The following is a 24,631-nucleotide window of genomic DNA, read 5'->3' on the forward strand; positions in this document are numbered from 1 at the left end:
AAGTCCTCTCCCTCTCCTTGCAATAACACTGCTCCAAGCCCCATTCCAGATGCATCCGTCTGTACAGTGAAGGGACGTGTAAAATCAGGACACTGCAACACAGGATCATGACACAAACAGTCTTTTAAATCTGTAAAAGCAGCTTCACACTCGGGAGTCCACTTTACTTTGTTGGGACTGGAGTTACGAGTCAAGTCACTCAGCACAGCTGATCTAGCAGAAAAATTGGGGATGAATCGACGGTACCATCCAGCCAATCCTAGGAATGATTTTACCTTCTTCTTAGTTGTGGGTGGAGAGCAACCAGCAATTGCCTCGATTTTACTCACTTGAGGACGAATGACCCCACCTCCAATCACATATCCCAGATACTCCACTTCAGCCTTGGCGATGTGACATTTGCGTGGGTTGATGACCAATCCTGCTTTTTGAATCCGTTGGAAGACATCCACAAGGTGTGTAAGATGATCGTCCCAGGTTTCACTGAACACCACAATGTCATCAATGTAGGCCGCTGCATAGGCCTCCGCTCCTCTCAGCAGGGCATCCACCAGTCTTTGAAAGGTAGCTGGAGCTCCGTGCAGTCCAAAAGGCATAGTCCTGAAACGATATAGCCCACTTGGGACCCTGAAAGTTGTTAGATCTTTTGATGATTCAGTCAGAGGCACCTGCCAATATCCTTTACATAGGTCAAGTGTTGTTAAATACTTGGCGTTTCCCAAACGTTCAATCAGTTCATCTACCCTTGGCATGGGATAGGCATCAAAAATCGACACTGCATTGAGTTTTGAGAAATTAATACAGAATCTCTGTCTGGTGTCATCCTTTTTTGGCACTAGCACCACAGGACTACACCACTCACCTCTGGATGGCTCAATAACCCCCATAGCAAGCATCTCGGTCACTTCCTGCTTTAGTGCTGGCACAAGCTTGGCTGGTACCCGATACGCTGTATCCCGGATGGGTTGCTGGTTCGGGCAGCGAAGCCGTATGTCATGTTGTATAAGTTGTGTATAACCTGGCTTGTCACTGAAAAGCTCTTTTGGTATGATGGCCAACAGCTCCTCCTGCTGTCCAGCTGCCAGATGACTCAAGTCAGGAAATGACTGCTCCTCACCTGATGAGGGAAGGAATTGCTCCCGTAGCTCCTCCTCTTCAACCACCGCTCGTGCCAGAAGCTGCTCCGATGGTTCACACCTGTCAAACCACTCCTTTAACAGGTTCACATGAAATACCTGCAGCTTTTTACGCCGATCTGGCATATACAGTTCATATGTGACAGGACCTACTTTCCGCTGAATAACAAAGGGCCCCTGCCACTTTGCTAAAAGACCACTGTCAGAAGTTGGCAGCAAAAGCAAAACTTTCTGTCCTTCTTTGAAGTTCCTCCTCCGAGCTGATTTATCATAGCTCTGCTTTTGATGCTGTTGTGCACTACTAAGATGACTATGGGCCAACTCTTGGAACTGCTCAAGCTTATCCCTCATTTTCAACACATATGAGAGAACATTACAGTGTGTCTCCTGCTTTTCCCCCTCCCAAGCTTCCTTTAACACATCAAGGGGACCCCGCACTGCATGTCCATATAAAAGCTGGAATGGCGAAAATCCTGTGGAAGCTTGTGGTACCTCTCTATAAGCAAAAAGTAAGAATGGGAGCCATTGGTCCCAATCGGCACCAGAGTCCTGCACAAACTTTCTCAACATAGATTTAAGTGTCTTATTGAATCTTTCTACAAGGCCATCCGTCTGTGGATGGTAGGGGCTAGTCTTAATCCCAGTTATCCCCAACAGCTTGTACACCCCTTTTAAGAGGTTGGAGGTGAAATTTGTTCCCTGATCTGTAAGGATTTCCTGAGGAATGCCCACTCTAGAAAACAGTTGGATTAGACAGGTTGCAATCTGTGGGGCTTTAATTTTTCTTAAAGGGAAGGCTTCCGGATATCTAGTGGCATAATCACATACCACTAAAATATACCTATGCCCTGCACGGCTTCTCTCCAAAGGACCTACGATGTCCATTGCAATCCGGGAAAAGGGAACATCAATAATGGGCATGGAAATGAGAGGCGCTCGATCACTTTTCTTAGTTGGGGCTGTTGTCTGGCACTGTGGACACGTCTTACAAAACTGCACTGTGTCTTCATATTGCCGTGGCCAATAAAACCTAGATATCATTCTAGAAAAAGTTTTCAGCTGACCTAGATGTCCAGCCCAAGGTACTGAATGAGCCAACTGCAAAACTGTGGATCTCAAACTTGTGGGCACTACTAATTGATCTCCCACTTTACTACGTCGATACAAGCGCTCACCTTTCAGAATAAATATTTCCCGTTCTTTTTCAGTAACCGGGGTTGATTCAGCTACGCATCTAGAAAACAGAGGTGATATTGAGGGATCACACCTTTGAAGCTGAGCTAAATCACTTGGCAGTACTGTCAAATCCTCAATTTCTGGCTCTGGAATTAGCTCCACCACTTTTGTTCCCCTCACCTTATCTTTTCTCTTCTGCATTCTACTCTTTCTCACCCCACATTTCTTATCAACATCTATGTCAAGTGCATCACTCTTAGCAAAAGGTAACTCAGACCAAACCTCACCTGGCTCTGAATCACGCTGTCGGTGCTTGGATCGGGTAACTGCTACCAGTCCTGCACATGAAGCACCTGGATTATCCTCCTTCCGCGCTATTAAATCCCTCAGAACAGGGAGGTCACGACCTAAAACAACTTGGTAAGGGAGGTTATTCATAACTCCTGCCGCTAGCACATACTGGCATCCATCCACTTGTAGATTAACATTAGCTGTTGGATAGTCAACATCATCTCCATGTACACACCAAACTTTAACTTTACCTGAGAATGTCACATCCCGTGGAAGACAATCAGTTCTCACCAGGGTGCGACTGCTGCCAGAATCTAAAAGAGCAACATGAGGCTTTCCCTCTATAAAAACACACATAGTCCGCTCCGGCTCACTAGGGGTTATACATACATTATCCTCACCTTGTTGCAAATTTATACAATCTGGTGAAAGGGATATGCAATTTTTACTCACATGCTGACTCGGACAATCTGCTTTAAAGTGACCTACTTGACCACATAAATGACATGCCAAGGAACCTCTGGGTTTAAACTCCTGAATCCGGGGTCCATCCCTGGTGGGGAAACCTGATTTTGAATTCCTAAATTTATGCCCATTGCCAACTGCTGGCCTAGATCGTGTACTAGTAAAACCTTTAGGTGTACGCCGCGCTGTCAAAAAAGCATCTGCCATCTCCGCAGCCTGCTTTGAAGAAGTGGGGTTCCGCTCTTTAACCCATGTGCGAAGATCAGGGCTGAGACATCTCATGAACTGCTCCATCACTATGGCATCTCCTATTTGCTCCTTTGTTTTCTCCTTCGGAACGATCCACTTTTCATAAAGATCCTTCAAACGGGTGTGCAACTCTTTGGGGGTCTCCTCGTCCTTCACTGTTGTATCCCGAAATCTCATCCGGTAAGTCTCTGCGCTAATCTCAAACTTTTCCAGCACCGCACTTTTCACCTTGTCATAATCCATTGTCTCTGCAGTGTCCATAGCTACATAAGCAGCTCGTGCCTTACCCATAAGAAGAGGTGCAAGATGCAACGCCCACTCTGCCCTCGGCCATTGACATCCATTAGCAATTCTCTCAAAAGTTGTTAAGTAATGTTCAATATCCTCATCCTCCCGATAAGGGTGCATCTTGGGACCTTTCCAGCCGGGGGTCCTCATGACGCTAAGTGGCTGATAAATTCCGGAAATATCCAAGGACTGCGTACCCCCTGGATCTGGAGAAGAAACAGACTGCCCGGCAGTAGGCCTCTGGATGGCGCCGAGCCCAGCAGCTGCTCCCCCTAGCGCCTGCTGGCGCCCTTGGCGTTCTGACTGTACCTCCTGCTGGAGCTGGCTGAACTGGTGCTGCATTCTCTTCCACTGCTCCTCCTGAAGTTGTCTCTCCTGCTCCCATTTTGTCTCACGATCCGTTTGCTGCTGGATCAAACCCCGAATCAAATTGGAAAGTTCAGTCAGGTTATGGCCCTCAGTCGACTGTCCACCAACTGCGCCCTGGAGATCCCCTTCAGCTGGAAAATCTTCCACTGGCTCCTCCATTAATACCTGCTGTTTTCTTCCTTTAGTTGATTTCTGCATTACTGCGCTTTAATGGCCTGGATCCCACCACTGCCACCATTTGTAGGATAGGGGCCAAACTGGTCGAATAAAAGGAAGAAACAGAATCAGCAGTCCGGGGTTTCTTAATGAAGCAAGGTTTATTAATCCGGTCGTATTCACAAGCATTCTCGGGTTCCTTACTCCCCCTCGAGAGCTTCCCCAACAAACTGATTATATACCCCTGTAAAAACACACCTGCTCTGATTTAGGCTAAACCACTTTCTTAAATCACCCACACCTGTAGCTCTGAAGTACTGGGTTGGCCACTCCCAAACTCCTAGCCTGTAATATGGGTTCAAACACAGACAATGTTAAACAGGAGCATACCAGATGACAAAAGAAATAAAGTCCAAATAATAGGGACAAGTGGTGAACTTCAGGCTCACCCACTTTGTCACACTGCTACTGTCAGACTTTACAATGGACACGTGGAAACTGTCTTTACATACATACATGTTTAAGTGCATGCTTATTTACTGTACATACTCACCCTGTCAGACCATATAATGTATTAATATTTATTATTTGTGTGTATTCTTTATAATATCACCTGTGTGCTTCTGCTTACTGCACCTGCACTTGCAACAATGCAATTTCCCCACTGAGGGACTAAAAAAGTTTTTCTTATTCTTAGTCTTCTTAGTTTGACCATCTGTTCTCAATGTTCCCCAATTGGGGGCCCTCAGGTTTGAGAAGGTTGAGGCCTTTGGAAAAGTAGCAGCTGAAAACATCATGAAACTGGTTGGAGAATAAAATAGGCTAAAGTGCAACAGGATGACAGGATGAATATATGCACATCCTGACAGTTTGGATAACTATCCCATCAAAAGAAAAGAAAAAGATATTAACTGGGCATTAAAAGGTTTTGTAAAAAAAAAAAAAAAAAAAAAAAAAAAAAATCTGGATTCATGTCCTACATAGGGTATTCTCTTGAGGAAAATGGAGTAAATGAAGGAAAAAAAAAAAATCAAAATTAATTTTCATTTAAACCTCTTAGTCTAAATGAACAGAAGCTGCTCTGGCTCAAAAGGAGCCACCCTCGGGTCAAGAAAATGAGGTTTTGAGGTCGAAATGGCATCATTTTTCTTCATTAACAGAAATGATGCAGAGCACAAACTTAATGAAAAATATTCTGGGAGTAGCTTCCCACGTATTGCCACCAGAATATCAACAGCCTGTGGTGAAAAACCCATTTCAATTTTGACTTGAAACCACATTTCCTATTTTCCCTGTAAGTTATTAAAGTGGTACCATGAGGAGGTGTCTGAAGGTCAAGATGAAAATCCCGGAGAGAGAAGAAGCAGGCAGAGTGATCGGAGAGATGACAGAAAAAGAAGCTGAAAGGATAATGACAGAGACTGAGACAGTGAGGAGGCGAAAGGAAAGGAAATGAGTGGAAGAAAGAAAACTGCTAGGGAAAAAATTGACTTCATGAGAGTGAATGGGTAGAGGAAAAAGACTTTTTTTGCTCACTCCTTGACCACTCAGCCATGTCCACTTCCCTTTTAATAGATTTCTAGCATGGCTTCCTGTTCCTCCAAAAGCTCAGAAGATTAAAATGATAACCAGCAGTAATGAGGTCCTGCCGGGCTGCGGTAGCATGACTAATCAAATGGCAAAATGTAAAGATAGGTTCAGGGGCGAGGCTTCAAATGCATTGTCGTCTGTGATATATAGATCAGCCAGGGCGGTTAAATCATGATGATGCAGCATTACCAGCTCACAAAAGTGGAGTGTGTGATATGTATGATTTGAAGTGTCATTTTGTGTTCACATACGCATCACTTCAGAGCTGAGTCATTATTAAATCATGGAAGCAAGTTCAGATCTCTGGCTGCTGTTTTCTGCTTTCATTTCATCTATATTATGGAAACTACCCATAAGCTACCTCTTTCGGTAAAATAGGATTAAAAACAGCTTTTGGTATATTGCATGCTCATACTTTAAAGCACAGCAGAAAAACAAAGTCTAAACAACAACAATAATAATGGTGCTTGACGGCACACAGAGCCTGTTTACACTGGTGTTAACATGCAGCTATAAGTTCTTTAGTTTTTATCAAATAATAAAATGTGAAAACTTGTAATTGTACCACAATCCTCTGATACTTCAAAACAAGCTAGTATTACATAGTTTTACAGTTCACAAACTTATCTAGTGTTGCCTTGATTGAATTTAACCCAGAGGTAAATTAACAGTCGTCGTATCTGAGCATCGATTGTGTGTCCTATGGTTGAAAGCATGTAATCACACCATCTTCCAGCCTTTGTGACATGGTAAAGGAAACACTTGACAAATGTAGAAACAAATTGTACTTCCCTCCTGCTGTGTATGGTAGCAGTGATTTAGAGCAATGATTCCCAACCCTGGTCCTCAAGGCCCACTATCCAGCAAGTCTTAGATGTTTCCCTGCTACGACACACCAGATTCAAATTCATGGCTCATTAGCAGACTTGTGCAGAGCTTGTCAGAGATTAAGACCTGCAGGATAGTGTGCCTTGAGGACCAGGATTGGGAATCACTGATTTAGAGGACACCACCATGGATTGTGTTGGGGTAAATGAACAACCAATCGGCATTTCTGGGTCCTTTGTGGTGACTTTTAAAGGTGCTCTTTTGATCCTTTAGGCTTGATGTCTTCTTCAAGGTTTAAGGTAAGGTGTTTAAGGTGGAAAAAAAAAACCCTTACTTCGTTTAAAATAGCAATTGGCCTACAAAAATGATCAGAGTCTTTTGAGTTGATTCAAAATTGTTAGGAGCCTTTATTTTTGCATGGCACAAAGATATTTAGATTTTATATTCCTGCATCAGGATCTAATTTCCTATGATAATGTTTTGCTTTTTAAAGCTGATCGTATTTTTTTCCCCTAAATTTAACAAAGTAGTGGTGATGATAACATCTAGTCAAACAGCAAATTAATAAAAAAAAAGGGGGGGAAACTGAGAAATAGAAAAATGCTTAACAATGATTTACAGGTTTGAAAGTTCCTGTGACTTTCCCCCACTCTCCCTTCAGCCGCTGCATGAGGAACTTGTTGCTCCCAAGTAAACCCACCAGTACGTCATTTCATATGTTTGCTATCGATGTCTAATAGCAACATCTGAGTGTTGTGGCCCTGATATCAAACAACACTTTGTGTGTGTACCTCAGAGAAGCCACACTTTGACAGAATGACTCCGTGGAAATCAGCATGAGTTGATTTTGTGTGCCATTACTAAGTGTAACATTCTCTTTTCCTTTGAAGCTTTTGCACTGTACTCACAGCTGCGAAAAAAATAAAATAATAAAAAAAAAAAAAAAACAAAGTGGGATGTTTGACGTATTTTATACATTCTAACTTTGGTTTACAGGAAAAATAAAAGGCCTAAAAAAGAAAAAAAAAGTAATCTCAATCTAAACCTCTGCAGCTCTGTGGAGGCATAGTAGTAGAAAATGCTCTTTTATAGGGTCTGAGGCACATTTACATCATAAAAATATGGACACGGGAATCCCAGACCACCTCTGATTGGCCCATTGGCAGCATCTTGTTAGCACTGTCAATTATGCTGTTTTTTTTCAGCCCACCGTGTTAGAAAACACATCTGCAAGCTTTACAGCAGTATGTCTTTATGTCAGTTTCAGTCTGCAGAACAGCTCTGTGTATTTTCCAGTCAAATTTATAATGACTTGATTGTTGCTTACAACTCAGTTCCGTCCATGAATCTGTGGTGAAGACAGCTTTTCAACACCTACAGTATCATTAGACAGTTTCTTGCCTGGACTGCAAACTCAGGTTGAACAAAACTGATGGGAAACATGGCTTTTACTATCATCTTTGAGATGTGGTCTGCTATTTGCTCTTTGTGTCTAACATCAGGATTAGTTTATCAGGTGACAAAGCTAACCATTGACTGCTGATTTGTGGATGGACCTTCTGTTGGATGCTTTGCATTCAAATGACTGTACATAGTCTTGGTCAACTTATGATATGCTAGCTTCTCCTGGCAGAGGTTGTACCAGGTATCTTTTTTGTTTATTTTTCTGAAGTTGTTCCACTCAGAACTTTTTGCTGGCTGTTGTCTTTGACTTTGCATGTGTCTTTTGTTTGTGCTCCATAAGCATCGAGTCTTATAGGCTAGGCTAAATAAAAGTTATAGTTTTTGCACTGCTAGCAAAATATGGACAAATTTGTGAAAGTGCCAATGGGCAAATGATGATGAATTAAAACAGGCATTTCAACTATCTAAAAAAGACAATAAAATATTATAAGGTATGTCTTACACTAGGCCTGACCCAGTAATGGTCAAGTAATGGTAATGGTTAATGGCAGGAAATGAAGACAGACCAGTGTGCTGTATGCCTTAGAATATTAGCATCTGACAGTATGAAGCCAAACAAGCTATAATGGCATTTGGGGACTTCTCATCCTGAACACACACACACACACACACACACACACACACACACACACACACACACACACACACACACAGAGAAAGCCTGTTGATTACTTTAACAATAAATGACTTATTTGTTGTAAATAGCAGAGTTGTTTTACTAAAGCAGCATCTGTCTCATTAAATTCTCAACTCACCTAGTTTGCAGTTTCTTGGTTTAAACGCCTCACACTACAGCAGAGGAGTGGATCATTCCGTCTGCCACTGACATGGTTTTAAATATAATTAATGACGTAGCAGCCAACAAACTAAAGACTATTTCATGGAGCATTTGTTTGTTTTGCTGTAAGCAACAGGGTGCATGTGATAGTGGGATCAGGATTTTGTCGATAAAAAGGGGGCCCTGCAGAAAAAGTTTGGAAACCATCTCAGTAAGCCAACATAAATGAGCCTTAAGCAGAACAATAGTGATAAAACATCAAACAAGGTCATGAATCTGCTGCTTGCTAGTATGGCTCATTGTTTTGGTGGTAAAGCAAAAACAAAACAATTAAATTAGCATCTAGCTAAACATGAGCAACAGATTTCTGAATAAAAGAAAAATCTCCCCTTTTCCTTTTCATTGGTGGATGAAGTGAACATCTGTGTGAGCATAAAAGTAGATATGCCAGAGTTGTTTTTACAGGTTTCTCATGCTTAAATCAGTAACTGAAGGCTAAAACAGGCCTTTCAGGAACCTTTCCCTTTTTTATTTTGCTCCCTGAAGTGTTTAACATTGCTGCATAGAAACATTCCCTTTACTCCAATCAAAGATCTAAATTACAGGTTCTCAAAGGTCCTCTGTGTCTGAGAAATTAATTAAAACACAGGAGCAGACGGAGTATAATCATGGCAGGAAGTTGCAGGGTTTATGTTTTGTAGTTAATCTTTGGATCAGGTATCTCTTCTCTAAAAAGTAATTTATGTTCATTGGGTTTAGGTTTGATGTCCTGTTATATTACATATAATAAGGAGAAGAGAAAGCTAATTGCTGTACCACTGTTAATTCTGCTGCCCTCTAATCTGTCTCCTTGTAGTCAAGGATAAACTGCCTGTAGGTTCATTTGACAAACTTGCAAGTCAAATGCAAGATCTCAGGTGTAATCAGTTCTTTGTTTTGTTGTTTGTTTGTTTGTTTTTTGCTTTGTTTTTCCAGCTGACAACTGTCAATTACTTTAAAATAAGTGGGATAAAGCTGCATTTTAGTAAATTGGTGGTAAAATTAAAGCTTTTTGGGTCACCATTAATCCATAATTATATAAATCATATGAAATGATCATTTTATTATTTTATTATTTTTATTAGCCCTTGTACATAGTTTACTTGTTTTACATTTAAGCCCTAAATGTTCAGTGATAAGCAGTTGTTAAAGGGCATCAGTGGCAGGAACTTGGCCATTTAGTGCAGTCATCAAAGTAGAGTTTAAACATTTGAACACCGTGTTCTCGGCCTTCAGACAGGGTGACATGCTGAACAAAGTCATTTCTCTTTAGGTAGCAGACTAATTTTATGAAGATTGTATTTTAGCTCGGGGTAACCATTCTATTAAGTTCCCTTTTTCTGGAAACACTGGAAGAAAATCCACTACAGTTTCTCTGCCTCCATCCCCTTTATCTCCATCTTTCTTTCTTCCTGCAACTCCTTCCAGCTCGGCACTAAACTGACAAAACCTTCAACTTTGCATTTGTGAAGCAGCCCTACCTTTTTGACATAGCCCTGGATGAGCTCTGCGGTGGGCACCTGCTCTGCAGACAAACACTCTTCCAGTTGTAGCTTGTATGGTGGGCAGACCGACTGGCTCCTTTCCACCCTGCAAGCACCACAGTGGGGGAGAGAGAACAATTAGTTTCAGCCTCTCTGTGAACCAGGCTGTTGAACAAATGCTCACAAAGCATAAGAGTGCATGTACAGTTAAATGCACACAATACTATGTTTGCAGCCAGCCTAGAATTATTAAATTGGAGTCATAATACTTTCACAAACAGCATGCTATTAACAGATCGAGGCATCAAATACACATCGAAACCCACATCAACAAATTTCACAGCACTGAGCAGCTTTGTTAATGTTATTGTTGCCTCGTGGGAGGTAAGACTGGAAATACAATAACACTTAAGTGAAACAAAGATCCACATGCATGAAAGAAAATACACAAAGCAGGAAATTCAAAGCAAATCCAGTCTGCCTGTCTATACCCTCCAACTCTCCCAGCTGAGGCTATATCAGTATTTTGAGCGGGGAGAATCTATTAATATATTGCTGTATTTTCCTTTTCTGTCCTCTGGAGGAAATCCCGGAGCCAGCCCAGAGGAGACTAATGCCCCAGCTTTTATCTCCCTGCCTCTCATCCTGTTGACAAGGCAAAGAAGTCCCACACACCCTTTTCCTCAGTGTGCTGTAGATCCATGTGCATGTACAGTAGTTGTGTATGTCTGTGTGTGCTCTGCATGACCTCTGGCTTTACACAGACCCCTGATGTGCGGGGAGGGTAAAAGATGCATGCATGCAAGCTGCTGTGAATGTTAAAGGTTGCACTTGAAGCTTGCTGGTGCACGCAAGGTTTCCCCCCTGAGAGAACATGTCCCTCCCTCTTTGTATGTGACCATGTATGTTTTCTAAATGCTATGTTGCAGTGATTTTTCTGCCTCCTCTGCAATAAATAGAGCTGTAATTTATTCAGAATGAACAATAACTGGGATGTATGTTTGCAATTATTTAAAGGACAGTTGTGGGTTTTATGATATCACAATAGGGGCTAAATTAAACATGCATACTGGCTTTAAAAGTAGTAAAAAAAAACTTCCAAGTTGCCAAAGCCTGAGGCCTTTTAATATCCTGTTAGTGTTCATAATTCGCTGCATCTGGTAGCTTCTCTGTGCCAAGAAAAGTAAAAAAAGAAGCGTTTTTTTAGTAGTATTAATTCATCTGACCACCAAAAACAATAGAAAAACCAAAGGAAGTGCAGATCTAAGAAAAATGTTTGTAGGTTTACAGAAGTTATCTTAAGGTTTTAGTTCTTAGGAGGTTTTTAGAAAGGTTTCTGATAAGGCTTGTGTCACCTCAAACAATGATTGAGCTGGTAGAAACAATTATCAGAGGTGGGTAGAGGTGACACATTCAACCCTATAAACACTGCACATATATATATATATATATATATATATATATATTATGTATATAATATGTATGTATGTGTGTGTGTGTTTTTTTTAGACACAAGTGATTTTTCTTTTTCCTTCCTACATGTGAACAATTGCAGCTGAAATATTCTTTTAGTCATTGATCCCACTTTTCCTTCACAGTTGGTCATACCTCTTACTGCTAAATTACACTTTCAAGTAGACTGTTGGAGTTTTTAGGCACAAAAGACATTTTTAAATTCAAAGGAAGCTGGAGAGCATAATAAGCTTTTCTTTAAAGTATTTTTCTTCTATTCAGCCTCAATTTAAGTGTTCAATTGATGAGCGTGTGCTTTCTTCTTTGTCAAAAAAAGAAAAAAATAAATAAATACATTTTTCATATAATTTAACTGTCTCTGATGAAAACGGTGGAAAGTGAACATATTGTTAACAATATGTTCACTTTCACAGAGACAGAATCATCCAGTTTTAAAAAATGCAACATTATCACCTGTCACCCTGGTTTATATCGCCAAACCAATAATTATTTATCTTCTGCCTTGTGGGGTAATCTGATGCACATGAGAGCGCTGCTGAGGCGCTCGTGTTTCAGGCTCCTGTTAAGCCTAAAAGAGAAGTACATATAAACACATTGTATTTCACCCTGATTTCATCATAGATTGCACTTTGGTTTCCATTAAAAAACATGCTGTTGTGGAATCACTGCTTTTCTTTTAAACATCTCTACAAAGTGTGTGTGTCACTGTGTGATGACATGGGTGTTCAGTGTGTCACTATCTCCATTATGATGTCAATATTTTATGAGCCACTACAATAATGCACTTGTTTGACACAAATGTGGTTTGACAGGTGAGTTGAAGAACCATTTAACACAACGCCGTCCACTCTTTTTTGACTTCTTTGCTTTCACTTATACTTTTAAATGGTAGGTTAGGATTTAAGACTTGTATAGTGCTTGAAAAACATACATTTTGAGGCTTTTACAATTTAAGAGTTTGGTTTCTGTTGTATTTGATGGATGCTGCTCTAGAACCAACTGCAGCCTACATTTACATTTCACAATTTTTAACCGTTAGAGAGATATGGACAAATATATGACACTTCTCAAATAAAACTGTACTCCTTTTCATTATCAAGAGCATATCTGCCTCTGGTTAATTCTACATCCAATCAACTGCTAAAAGCATTTTGAGCTGCTAGGCTAATTATCAGTTTAAATGTACACCTTATACCTCAAAGCACAAGTATAGGCTCATGTCACCTGATTCTTAAAGAAAGAAAACAAACAAACAAACAAAAAAAGGTGTCCACTCTATAGTTGCTGGCAGATGTCGCTTTGTATAGAACAAAAGAGAAACTAGCCTGTCCTCCTTATGAAGCTTAAACGTGTTTCTGAAACATTCATCATGATGAACTGCCTCTCATTCAAATGCACAATGACAGAGCCATGATGGTTATATTCGTAAAGTTCAATCTTTTTCCTGTTGGTCAGGAGACAACTCACAGCCATCTTGAAGGGTTGTGCATAGGGCAAATCTTCTGGAAACAGGACTGACAAAGCGTAGACATGAAGACCACCAGTACAAAGGGTAGAGTGTAGTGAAATGGAAAGGTGCATTTTCTTTACCATCTTAAATTTTGACATGTCATCTCACAAAATACAGCTCATTCCTAAAGTTCTGTAAATGAAAGATGACTGATTAACAATTTAGTAGAGAAATGGAAATTCCAGTTAATCACTCACTAACAATGAAATAAAAATTATTCAGCGTCTCTGTGGGGATTCAAATGCAGAACTTTCTTTTAATCACTATAATTTGATTTCTTTTTTATGAAATAAATGACTGCAGAGAAAGTGTTTTCCTTTAAAAGATAAAGAAAAAGTGAAAAACTGATTGTTCAAACTTTGAATGGAAGGAGACCTGTGCAGGCCAGCTATCAGAGAAGGAAATGGGAAAGAGGTGGGAGAGAGAGAGAGAGAGAGAAAAAAAAACAATCCAAATAGAGCAGTCAGCCCGGCAGGGAGGCCTCGGGTTAAAAATAGCAGCTGCATCACCTGCAGTCCATCTTCTCACTGTGAATTGGTGACTTTTCATGCAGCTTGCAGCATCAGCTGTCAACCTCCAAAGGCCTCATGTGGTTAGATGGGTGTCAAATGCCTGCCTGCCTGCCCACCTACCTGGAGCTCCCTCCTGGGTGAGTACACCTGCTCTTATCGCCACCCATCTCTTGCCACAGATGGATGGTGTGCTTTGTTTGGCAGTCAAACACCTTGTGTTGGACTAATCACTTCCACTGGAGCTGGACGTTTACATGGAAACTAACTGTGTATTACCTGTTAATGGCTTGCTTTGGGATTTGTTGTACTAGCATGGTGGCAGCATTGTTTGTAAATCTGTGGTTTCCAGTTGCACTATCCTAAACTGACAAATGGAAATTAATTCTGATTATAGATTATTGTTTTTTAGTGGACATCATAGTACAATAAATATCTAAAGTTTAATTTAGCTCAAATCTTATCAGAACAATGGATGCAGAGCTTTTCCTTTCATTTGGTTCCTTTGCCAAAGTCACCATCAGCTCTCTTGACTCAAGACTTGATATTTCAGGACTCAATGATGCATTATCTATACCGCTTCATGTATTAAGGGTTGCAGGGAAGCCCAACCCAGCATTCAGCAAGTGAGAGGCAGGGTACACCTGGACAGGTCACCAGTCCATTGCAGGGCCAACATGGAGAGACAAACAATCATTCATGGTCACACTCACTCCTAAGTGACCAGTTAACTTAATATGCATGTCTTTGGATGGTGGGAGGAAGCCAGAGTACCTGGAGAGAACCCACGCATACACATGAAGGACATGCAAATTTCACACAGAAAGGCCACTGTTCGAGCCTCCCCCCAGCCGAGGCTCAAACCAGCGACCTTCTTGCTGTGAGGCTGGGGCGCTAACCACCACACTAACGTGCAGGCCAGGCCATCAACCCTCGAAATGCTACCAACTGGTTGCGAGCTGTTAAGGCACAAGTGTTTATCACTGTGCAACAGGTAGAAAAAATCATACAGATGCTGGACAAAGTCCAAGAGATGGCCTTCAAAGCTATCCGCCATTGTGTTTACCTCAGTCATGTTCATGCTTTTGTTTGCATGAGAGTCTCTAGCGCAAGAGTCAATATTGCAGCTGGCGCATACGTCACATTACTTTGCATCAATGTGAGTAGACTACGTGCCAAACACTAGGAACGCTTGGCAGCCATGATACAGTACGTGGACCCGTCGCTAACAGCAAGTATATCCCAGCCCTTACTGTCCCATAGCAACACAAATAGGAAACTGTTCCAGTTCATTTGGGTTTTATATATATATATATATATATATATATATATATATGTCATATTTGTTTTGGGCTTGTTTTTATCAACCTGGTCATTTGTTTTTTTTCTGATAACATTGCTTATAACACAGAATATATTGGCATGGTCAAATACTATCTTTCACTAAACAATCGATGGAAGCTTTATAAAATGATGCAATATTGCTTTGAATGTTGCTACTGCAATAAACTGTTAGACAATCTCTTTTGCCAGTTCAGAGCTTCTCTGTATTCTGAGGTGTCGTCCAATGCAGCCCATGTAGTCTATTGTTCAGATTTAAGTATGGATTTCAAGAAATATAGCCTATATGTTTGATGAGAGAAGTTCCTGCTAGCTAAATGGCTAGCAGACCTTGTTAGCTTAACGTTAGCAGGCATTCAGTGCCAAAACGCTGTCTCAGGTAAAAAACAAAAAAAAAAAGAGATTTAAGAAAAAATACAAAATGTAAAGCATTATAGAAAGAGGTTATGCAGTGTATTATCTTAGAAAGAACAGTTCTGTTAGCTGATCATATAGAGGGAATTTTCTCTTTCCCTTTTCTAAACCTTCAGCTGAACTGGAATTTTTTGTATACAGCAGTCATTTTCAGAATAATCATTCAGTGAAAGGCTAAAAATGATCACCTTACTAGTTACACAAGCTTTTCAGCCATGTTGCTGAGAGAAAGTCAAGGCCCTAGAAAACCTTTCTGTACAATAAAGTAATCAAATTATGAATTTTGTCCTCGCTTTTGCGTCAGAAACAAAGATCGTGTTACTCGTCTATTGCTATGCCGACACAGTCAGGGAGCGTTTGAGTTCATATTTAGCACTCTCCCTTTGTGGCGCTTTGATAATTCAGAACACCTATTTGAACGCCACATTTTCACACATTTGTGAATCATTTTCAACCAAGCAAATCCACTATAATGGTTTTTGGGTGGTAGTTCTTTATTTTTCTGCATCCATCTCCCTATCTCTCTCTCTCTCTCTCTCTCTCTCTCTTTTATCACTTTCTCTCTGCTCAAGCACACAGGAGCTCTTTGCAATTACCAAATAATGATGAATATATCCCATCAGACATTGCCTGCTGAACTGTAACCCCATTCCATCGCTACCAAATTGAGCACTAGGAAATTTGACAGTTGACATTTTAAATTTTCATTCAGTCTAATCCATTTCATCTGCAATGCATTTTTTCTCCTCTTAGTCTTCTTCTCCACAGCAGGTTGTAACTGGTGTTGGCCACCACCACTGATAAATTGCCATCAGAGGTTCCTGAAGTTATAACCCGCTTAACCAGATGTGTCAGTGTGCTGACAGTATCTTAACATTTGCAGGTGACAGAGCACTGTATGCACAAAACCTCTGTGTAGTTCCCACTGAGCATGAACTCCTGTAGCATGACATCCTCTGTGTAAAGTGTCTTTTTGACTGAGCCTTTCACTCCAGGATACCACTGTAGCGGGTTTTTTCCCCCTCTCTCTCTTTCTGCACACATACAGTGCATTTTAAACAACCACAGTCAGCTCCTCTACTTCGACTTTAGGTTCATGCTCTGCATGTAATGGAAAACTGCTCCTTGTGCAGCCAAAAGATGAACAGCTGACCCTTCACACCCCGGCAAAAATAATTAAATCACCACATAGATGATGTTCATTCAGCTTCTTTATCATGTCAAAATAAGTTTATTTGATAGTTAAATATCCCGATTTTGTAAAACACACAAAAATGTAACAATACCCAGGTGTTTTCACTTTTTTCTATTTCTTTTCAGTTCAAAAAAAGGAAAAATAGTATGGAATCACTCAATCCTATTGCTATCGGTATTGCTGAAAATGTACCATAAACAAATGGTATCCTAATGACAGGAAAATGTTGGTATTGCCCATTCCTAGTACAAACAAAATGGGAAGACAGTTGAAGGGGAAACCTACAGGTAGATCATGGAAGATGTCAATTTGTTGGGACAGAAAACTCAAAGCTTTATGCCATAAAAATAGAAATGGAAAGAATTGTACAACAAAGTAGCAGAAACAGAAATCAATTTTTGCAACCAGAATATGAGAAAAACAACTGAAGGAAATGGTATTTACATCCAGAAAATCCAAATATAGACCATAATTAATATCTAAACAGGAAATAACAAGGTTACAGTGGGCTGAAGAGAAGAAATTGTGGATGAAAGTGATAAGTGAAAGTTTGGTTTGGTGCAGGTTCATTAAAACATAAAAATGACTGCCTAAAGAAAACAAGCAGATTTCCACTTGGTGATACAGGGTTGATGTCAGGAAAGAGACCAGGGAAGATGGAAGTAATTTCCTCTACTGTAAATTTACAGGAGGATTAATGGACACTTTTCTGGTACCATCAATCTAAAAGAGATTTAATGATGCATTGGTAGGTTTTCTGATTGATAATGAATCTTTCCCCATAGTGGAGTATCTTAACTTTTTTCTTCAGTAAAAACAACTCAGGATCATGGCGAACAAACAGACTGGATCTCGATTTGATTAAAAGTTTCTGGTGACAATGAGAAAAAATGTATTTATTGTATTTCGGTCGATTTTATTTAAAGTAATATTTAATTCTTTCCAAACAAATAAATTAAAACATTAATAGAATTCAAACACTTGAATGAAAAGGACCAGACAGAATCTCATTTTATCTAAATCTTATTAAATTAATTTGCCCTTCTCACACAAATATTTAATATATGCTATATTTAAATGATAAATAAAATGTATTTAACTGATAAAGTGTTTTTAACAGATTCTTTATATTTTACTCCTCATTTACTATTTACACAATACCACACAACAAAATAGAACAAAGCAAATTAACCTTTCTCATTTATGTGTTGTTATCAGATACAAATAAAGATAACAAGGTTAGAAAAGGCTCCAGCTCACAAAGCTGATTTGTCAATTGCTAAAGTTAGAAACTGACTGATTAAAAATATTGTTTTAAATGTGTGATGTTGTCATGAGGTGCAACAACAACAACAATAAGGTTTTTGGTTCATAGATCCATACTTTTCTATTAACAGTTGAGTAATTCCATGATTTTTTTTCCTTTTACTTTAAAAAAGAAAAAAAAGTTTTTGTGTCTGTATTTGTCTAAATTAATATTTATAATATTTATAATATTTTGGTTTTCTTCTTTTTCAGAAGATATGAATGCTGAATGAAGTCCTCCAAACGTGTGGATTCCCTTAATTTTTGCCTGTAGTTGTAACATCTTGAATCTTTCTTTTTCCCCTTCCTTTTTACAGTCTGGTGTTTCCTTGTTCCTCTGGTTAAAGGGAACAGAGAAGCTCTTCTTTCTGATTTTTCTGTCTTTCCCTCATCCTCAGCAGGAGATTTGGACTCCCCTGGGCTGGTGCTGATGTGAGCTGCTGTCTCCGCGGTGACAGACGCTGTAGATAAAGCTTTGGCCCTGCATTTAGCCAGGTAGGCTCCTCTGCTCCTTTCACTAAATCTCTGTCCCTCTTTTTTTATCACATTCATTCTACTGTCTTTTTCACTCTGTCCAGCTGTGATTTTCTTAGATTCTTATTTCCTCTCCCATGTTGTCTTTTCGACAGAGGCAAGTAAATAAAGTAGAGATGTAGTGCATTTTTCTGTTGCTTATTCACTGATAATCAGTGCTTTTGTTGTCCAGTTTTGTAAAGCTGAGGGAAATGAGAACTTTTAGTATCCGTGCACACCAAAAGTGATCTTAAAGTGTTTAATACAAACTGGCAGCAGATAAAGTGTCATGCATTTCCACTCTTAGACCCCGTGAAACATGGCTGGCTGCTTTGTTTTCACCTCATGATAAGAGCTCTCATCTGTTTTTACACCTGTTTATAAAAGAGCTTTTACGTCAGGAGTTATTTTGGGCATCATAGATGGAAACGTCATTGTCTGCATGGACAATTGAGAGTGGCTGCTGTAAAACATGGATGGGCAAAAAACCCACACTGACTGAATCATTAATATGAAGATGAACAATACAGCTTTTATTTCTAAGTTCTTTTAAAGGAAAAGTAAAAGAATAAAAGACAATATATATATATAAAGGCAATATATCAAATTACAGGTAGATTACTTGTGCCATTAGCTGTATGATTCTAATTGTAGATTCTGTGTAAAATAACTATACTGAATTTTACCAATAAAGCAATTGGTCATCTAAACCCATTTAACATTAAAGGTAATTTGTTCATATTGTTAGAACCCATGTAAAGTCAACATTGTGCATCAGTTTTTTAGGCAGAAGGTACTTCCTCTGAAAATGTTTCTATCCTCAAATTGTAGGTTTAGCCACCAAAGAAACACCCATATCAGTCCAGAGCTCCTCGTAATAATAACATGCTAAAATCTGTCCAGTATGTTTTTGAAAATAATAGAAAAATAATCAGTTTAAACAGAGTGACTCAAAAAACCCAATACATATGACTCCATGGAGCGAACTGCATTTTAAATATTGTAATTTATTTCTTTGAATTTCTTTGATTTCAAACAAAGAAACAAAAAAGTTTTTTAAAATTTTTTATTTATTTATTTATTGATTTTTTTTTTTTTTTGTGCGAGGTCAAATATAGGATTATTACCAGATTGTTAATACTTATCCCCCTCTTCCTTTCTCCACCGCTCCTTCTCTTTATTAGACTTTATAGTTTTTATAACCCGTTAAACATGGATGTTATCTTTACTAAACTTATCGAACTTCCACCTACAAAAAGCCAGTTTGTGACAAGTAAAAGTTGAATTCATCCACAAACAAAAATGTAATTAATATTAACAATGCACCCATATTTTATAAACAGTTTTGTTGTTCCATTCAAGTATCACGTGATTGTTTGGAGTCACAGCATGAATAGTCATGAAATGTCAAGTACACAGCCATCGCTAGTGATGATGGGGATTTTCTGAGGCAACTAGCATTTTAAACTAATCTTAGCTGTCAAAGCTTAACAATAGAGATCCTGATACAAGTTAGAAAACATTTTATTAGGTTTAGCAGCAGCTGGAACTCATTTGTTGAGAATGCTCTGATAAAATCCTAATCTCTATTTTCAATTTCATGATTAGCATCATTTAAGATTTAAATTCCCTTAAATAACAGAGATGCCCCAGATAAGAAGTCTGTAAATAGACTAAGTGTTTCATCTCAGGCTGTCAGGTGATTGACACAAAGGATGGCATATTGTAAAGCCTTGAAGTGCTTATCTCTGGCAAAATTACAGGACATAATGATAAAACAGAGAGTTTGACAAACCCAAATTAAGTTGTCATTTGCTGTGATGAATGATCTTAGGCTATGGACGCTGCTTCTCATACTGTATGACTACTATAGGCAAAAAAAACAAAAATAAACTGAATCTTTGTCCAGAGGGATGAAAGCAATCCCTGATATCCCTATCCCTACAACCCCTGTAGGGATTTGGCACGTTGTTCAGCACCCACGTGTTTTTTCTGCATGTTCTCTTGCTTCACCTGTAAGAATTTAAACTATTACTGGTTTACATTTGCTCATGTCATTTACAAAATGACAACTTCTCTACAGTTTGCATTGCTTTTACTGCTCTGTACTTATACTTTAGTCATTATTTCTTTTCTTCTTCCATGTTAAACCCTTACTTCTATTCAGTTCCTCTATGGAGGAAGAAAAGTGCCATAATGAACTACATAAACACTGCACTCAATAATTAATCAAATATGTTATTAATGTCTTAAAATTGGAAATAAACACATAAATAAATTATTAAATATATGCTGCAGTACATCATAAATTATTTTAAATAATAAACCCTTGTGGTTTATTATTTAAAATAATTTAAAGCAGTTGCTGAAATTACCTACTTTATTTATTTATTTAGTTTATTCCTTTTTTTTTTTTTGGATTGTTTTTTATCACACAACTAACGGGTATCGCCATCAAACGTATAAATAAATGCTGCCACCTAACGCGTAGCAATATTTGGACTGGCTCTGCAGGGATCTTTTATTTGGGATCAGTTTATGATGACTGGCGGAGCAGGATAACCAATCAGGTGTCACAATATGTTAATAAGTCACGGTGACACTTTTAATTAATTCATGGTCCACTGTAGCTCAAGAAACATGAACTGATCAAATGGTGGAATAATTATATTTGTTTTAACATAAATCTTATGAATTCAAATTACTTAAAGTTACTCAATTATGGATTTTATTATTTATTCATTTATTTAAATTTTTTCTTAACTACAGACCTATTTAAGTAAATAATTGTATATTTAATTAATTATTGCTTAATTAATGACACATTTTGGTAATTAATCTATTTGAATTCATATGTTTTCTTCTAATTTCAATATTAAGCATCTCCTTAGTTTTCCTTACATGATCCCTTTGCTTCCAACAGACCTGTCAAGGCACAGATGTTCTGATGATTGCACTCCTTACTCTTGGTTGCTTGTAATATTGGTTTTCTGCAGTTCTTGCACTGTCGCTTTGGGTGAAAGAGTTTGCTAAATGACTGAAATGTCAAAGTAGATTGGTAGCAGTGGTTTTGTATTTTTGCTCAGCAGTAAAGATACAGCAGGAACAGTGATACAGCAATCAGGAATGTAGTTTCAACTGTGAGGAATCTGATTGCTTTGAATTTGATTACGCATCAGTAAGTCAGATTTATCCAGAACAATGTCACAGGCATGCTCACACAAAGGCACAAACTAAATGTGCAATCTGTGACTGCAGCATGTGAAGCTTACAAAACAATTCAAAGATAAAGTAAAAGCTTCAAAAGGCAGCAGACACACACACCCCTGCTTACATGCATGCTTTACAACAGGGTCTTTGTAGGTAGACCTTGTTTTTTTTCTGGTGAATCAAAATCAGATAGGTCCTATGGAGCTTTAGCTGCTGGACCTGGCCCATGTACCTGCAGAACATCTCTGCTGCCATAAGAAAAGCTTCCCTTCAAAGCTTTACATTTTGTATTATCATATTTTATTTGAACAGACTTTACAGTTTGAGGCGTGAATATGCTGCTCCGGCTTCACGACCTTGAGGCTGTCAAATCCATTCAAAATGCATGAATGATTTTTGTCTTTACACCCATAGAAAGTGATATTTAGAAGGAAACAAACAACCTTCATGCCCTTCCTACCCACTCCTATGGTCCCCAGGAAATAAAGGGGGGCTTGTGCACTGGATTGGAGAGAAGTTAGATGGGCGGCGATGACTTTGGTCCATGCAGCCGGTTTTAGCTGGAATGCTGACAGGGGTGAAAGGACACATGCTGACCCACATAACAGATGTGGCGATGATGTGGTGTTGGTGAAATGACACTGAAAGGCTGTCCAACCTCTACTGCTGCTTTGATGATGTGTAAATGAAAATCTTTCTGTTTGCATATCTCCCAAAGAAAACAGTCAAATCTGATATATAATACATCAGCTCTGAACAGAATCATTATGCAGATCCTAACGTTAGACACCAACCAGGCAGCATAACATTTTTGTACCATTTACAATCTGATTCCCACTGAGTCTTTCTCTGCATAATGACCCCAATTAAGGTACATTAGTAATCTCAACATGCTTTAAGTGACTATAATGGCTTCATTATTTTGTGCTAGCAAAGGTCTTATTCCCAGGAGTGCAGCTAAGACCCTTGAAAGATGTTTGCCTTAAAGTCAAGCCTCTGCCTTTGTTCAGTGAAATACGTCGTCTTAATGAGACCCATCTGCCAATTGTCACTTTTTGCTATCTGATAACACCGAGGCTTCATGCTAACTTGTTGAATTAAGCAGGATATTTAACCTTAATTTCTTTTTTAAAAACATGCCCACATTTATTTGTATATCAAGTTAACTGATTTTAAAGAAAACAAACTATTTTATCTTCTCTCTCCTCTGTGAATGCACTCTTAGCTCACACAGGAACACATTTCATGGCCAAAAAATGCTTTCTGCTGCACTCACCCATCATTAGGTTGGACAAGTATGGCCCGGTAGAGCTGGTGCTGCGGGCTGTTGGACTCTGGACCACAGGGATAGATGAAGGGGTGAATGGCTGCCAGGACGAAGCCCTGCTGGTAGAGCTCCTGCAGCTGATCTGGCAGCTCTCGGACAGACGAGAGACGCAGCGTCGAGGTTCCACCTGAGATAAACAAGGAGGGGACATGATGTTTGAGGATGAACCATTTGAGATGAGTTTGAAGTTTATATGGACACATTTTTACTGCTTATTTTACAACAATGTTTTTGGATTGAAGACTTCTGGTTAATGCTAATAAATAGTGTGTTTTGGCTGTAAAACAGGATGACCATGGCTGATTGCATTTTTTATTTTTTATTGTTATTCAGATCTGTTTATTCCAAACAACTGATGTTTCTCTAAAGCAATCACTGCTGTTACAAGAGATTTTTGTTCCCAGGAAGAAAGACACAACGTTTGCTTTTAGGACAACAAAATTAAGCTTAATTTCCTGTAGGATGCAGCAATTCCATTTGTTTAGTTTTCCAAAAAATCTTAGAAAATGCATAAACAAAATGTAGAGATTCTAAATGAAAACTCATCCTGCTGATCTTTATACTGTTATCCTGCAAATGTGAAGAGAATCATTTTATTTGTGCCTCTAAACAAACCTGGTGAAGGTTTACTGGGAGTGAGACGACAGCTCTCACAAAGTGAAGGATTTTTCTAACTGCTTTTGTCTATGTAGAACTTTGCAAACCGCCGTCCCTCCGGATTTCTTTTTTTGTTCAGCAGCTGCAGGTCATCAAAATCTATTTTTGGACATGGGAACAGCTGCATTGCACAATACTTGGCATACCTGTTTACAGAATGTTATGAGGCTCCTAAGATCATCAACATCCCCGTTGTTAACGTTTTGGATGGCTCTTAAATCTCATTTCTTCTGTCTCAGCCCTTATTTAAGCCTTTTTCCTCTATCACATGAACTATCACATGAATAATATAAAACTCTTTTATAGTGGATCTCATTTAAATGTTCCAGTAGCTCAAAGGGTAAAGGAGTGAGAAAGATCTGAAGTGTACAACTGCAGGTGAACCATGTATCAGCATCTGATGAAAGAGATAAGAAAGATTTTTTTTTTTTTTACAGCACTTCTTTGATTTCGACCTGCAGTAGCAGTGTGATTTCCCGTTCTTGTTCCAACTGTAGCTCCTCATAACTGTCAGAAGGCTCCTGTCTAGCATCACTCATTCATTTATGATGACACTTGGCAGCATAACAGAGATGGAGTTCAGATACCAAGACTGATTCGAGTGTCATTCCGAGTTAGATTTGGCAATTAGCTTTTCCCTCCATTCCCTCAATCTGGGCGTTATTCAAGTGCATCAAATCAGATTTGATAGCTGCGGCTCAGTATCGCTGCAGTTCCCTCTACATTCTCAGCTCAACTTTAATATCCAAAGAGAGCAAACAGAGCTCTGACAGTAATGAGTTGAAGTGAGAGGCTAGTGGTTAAAACAAAAATACTGAAAGCAAGGGACGGAGCTGAAGCAAAAAGCTCCTTCTCAGCATTATT

At 39.1% G+C, this 24,631-nt stretch overlaps 1 protein-coding gene across 1 annotated transcript in view; it reads right to left on the bottom strand.

Moving 5' to 3' along the window:
- Positions 1–24,631, bottom strand: part of LOC121641337 (raftlin-like) — a 156,646-nt gene that overhangs the window by 54,259 nt on the left and 77,756 nt on the right. Inside the window, exons 3-4 of the mRNA XM_041987422.1 lie at positions 23,060–23,237; positions 10,311–10,419 (exon numbers count right to left, since the gene is read on the bottom strand). Coding sequence (XP_041843356.1) covers positions 10,311–10,419; positions 23,060–23,237 — 287 coding nt within the window. The remainder of the gene's footprint in view (positions 1–10,310; positions 10,420–23,059; positions 23,238–24,631) is intronic.

This window comes from Melanotaenia boesemani, chromosome 6 (assembly GCF_017639745.1).
Source record: "Melanotaenia boesemani isolate fMelBoe1 chromosome 6, fMelBoe1.pri, whole genome shotgun sequence".
NCBI classification, from domain to species: Eukaryota; Metazoa; Chordata; class Actinopteri; order Atheriniformes; family Melanotaeniidae; genus Melanotaenia; species Melanotaenia boesemani.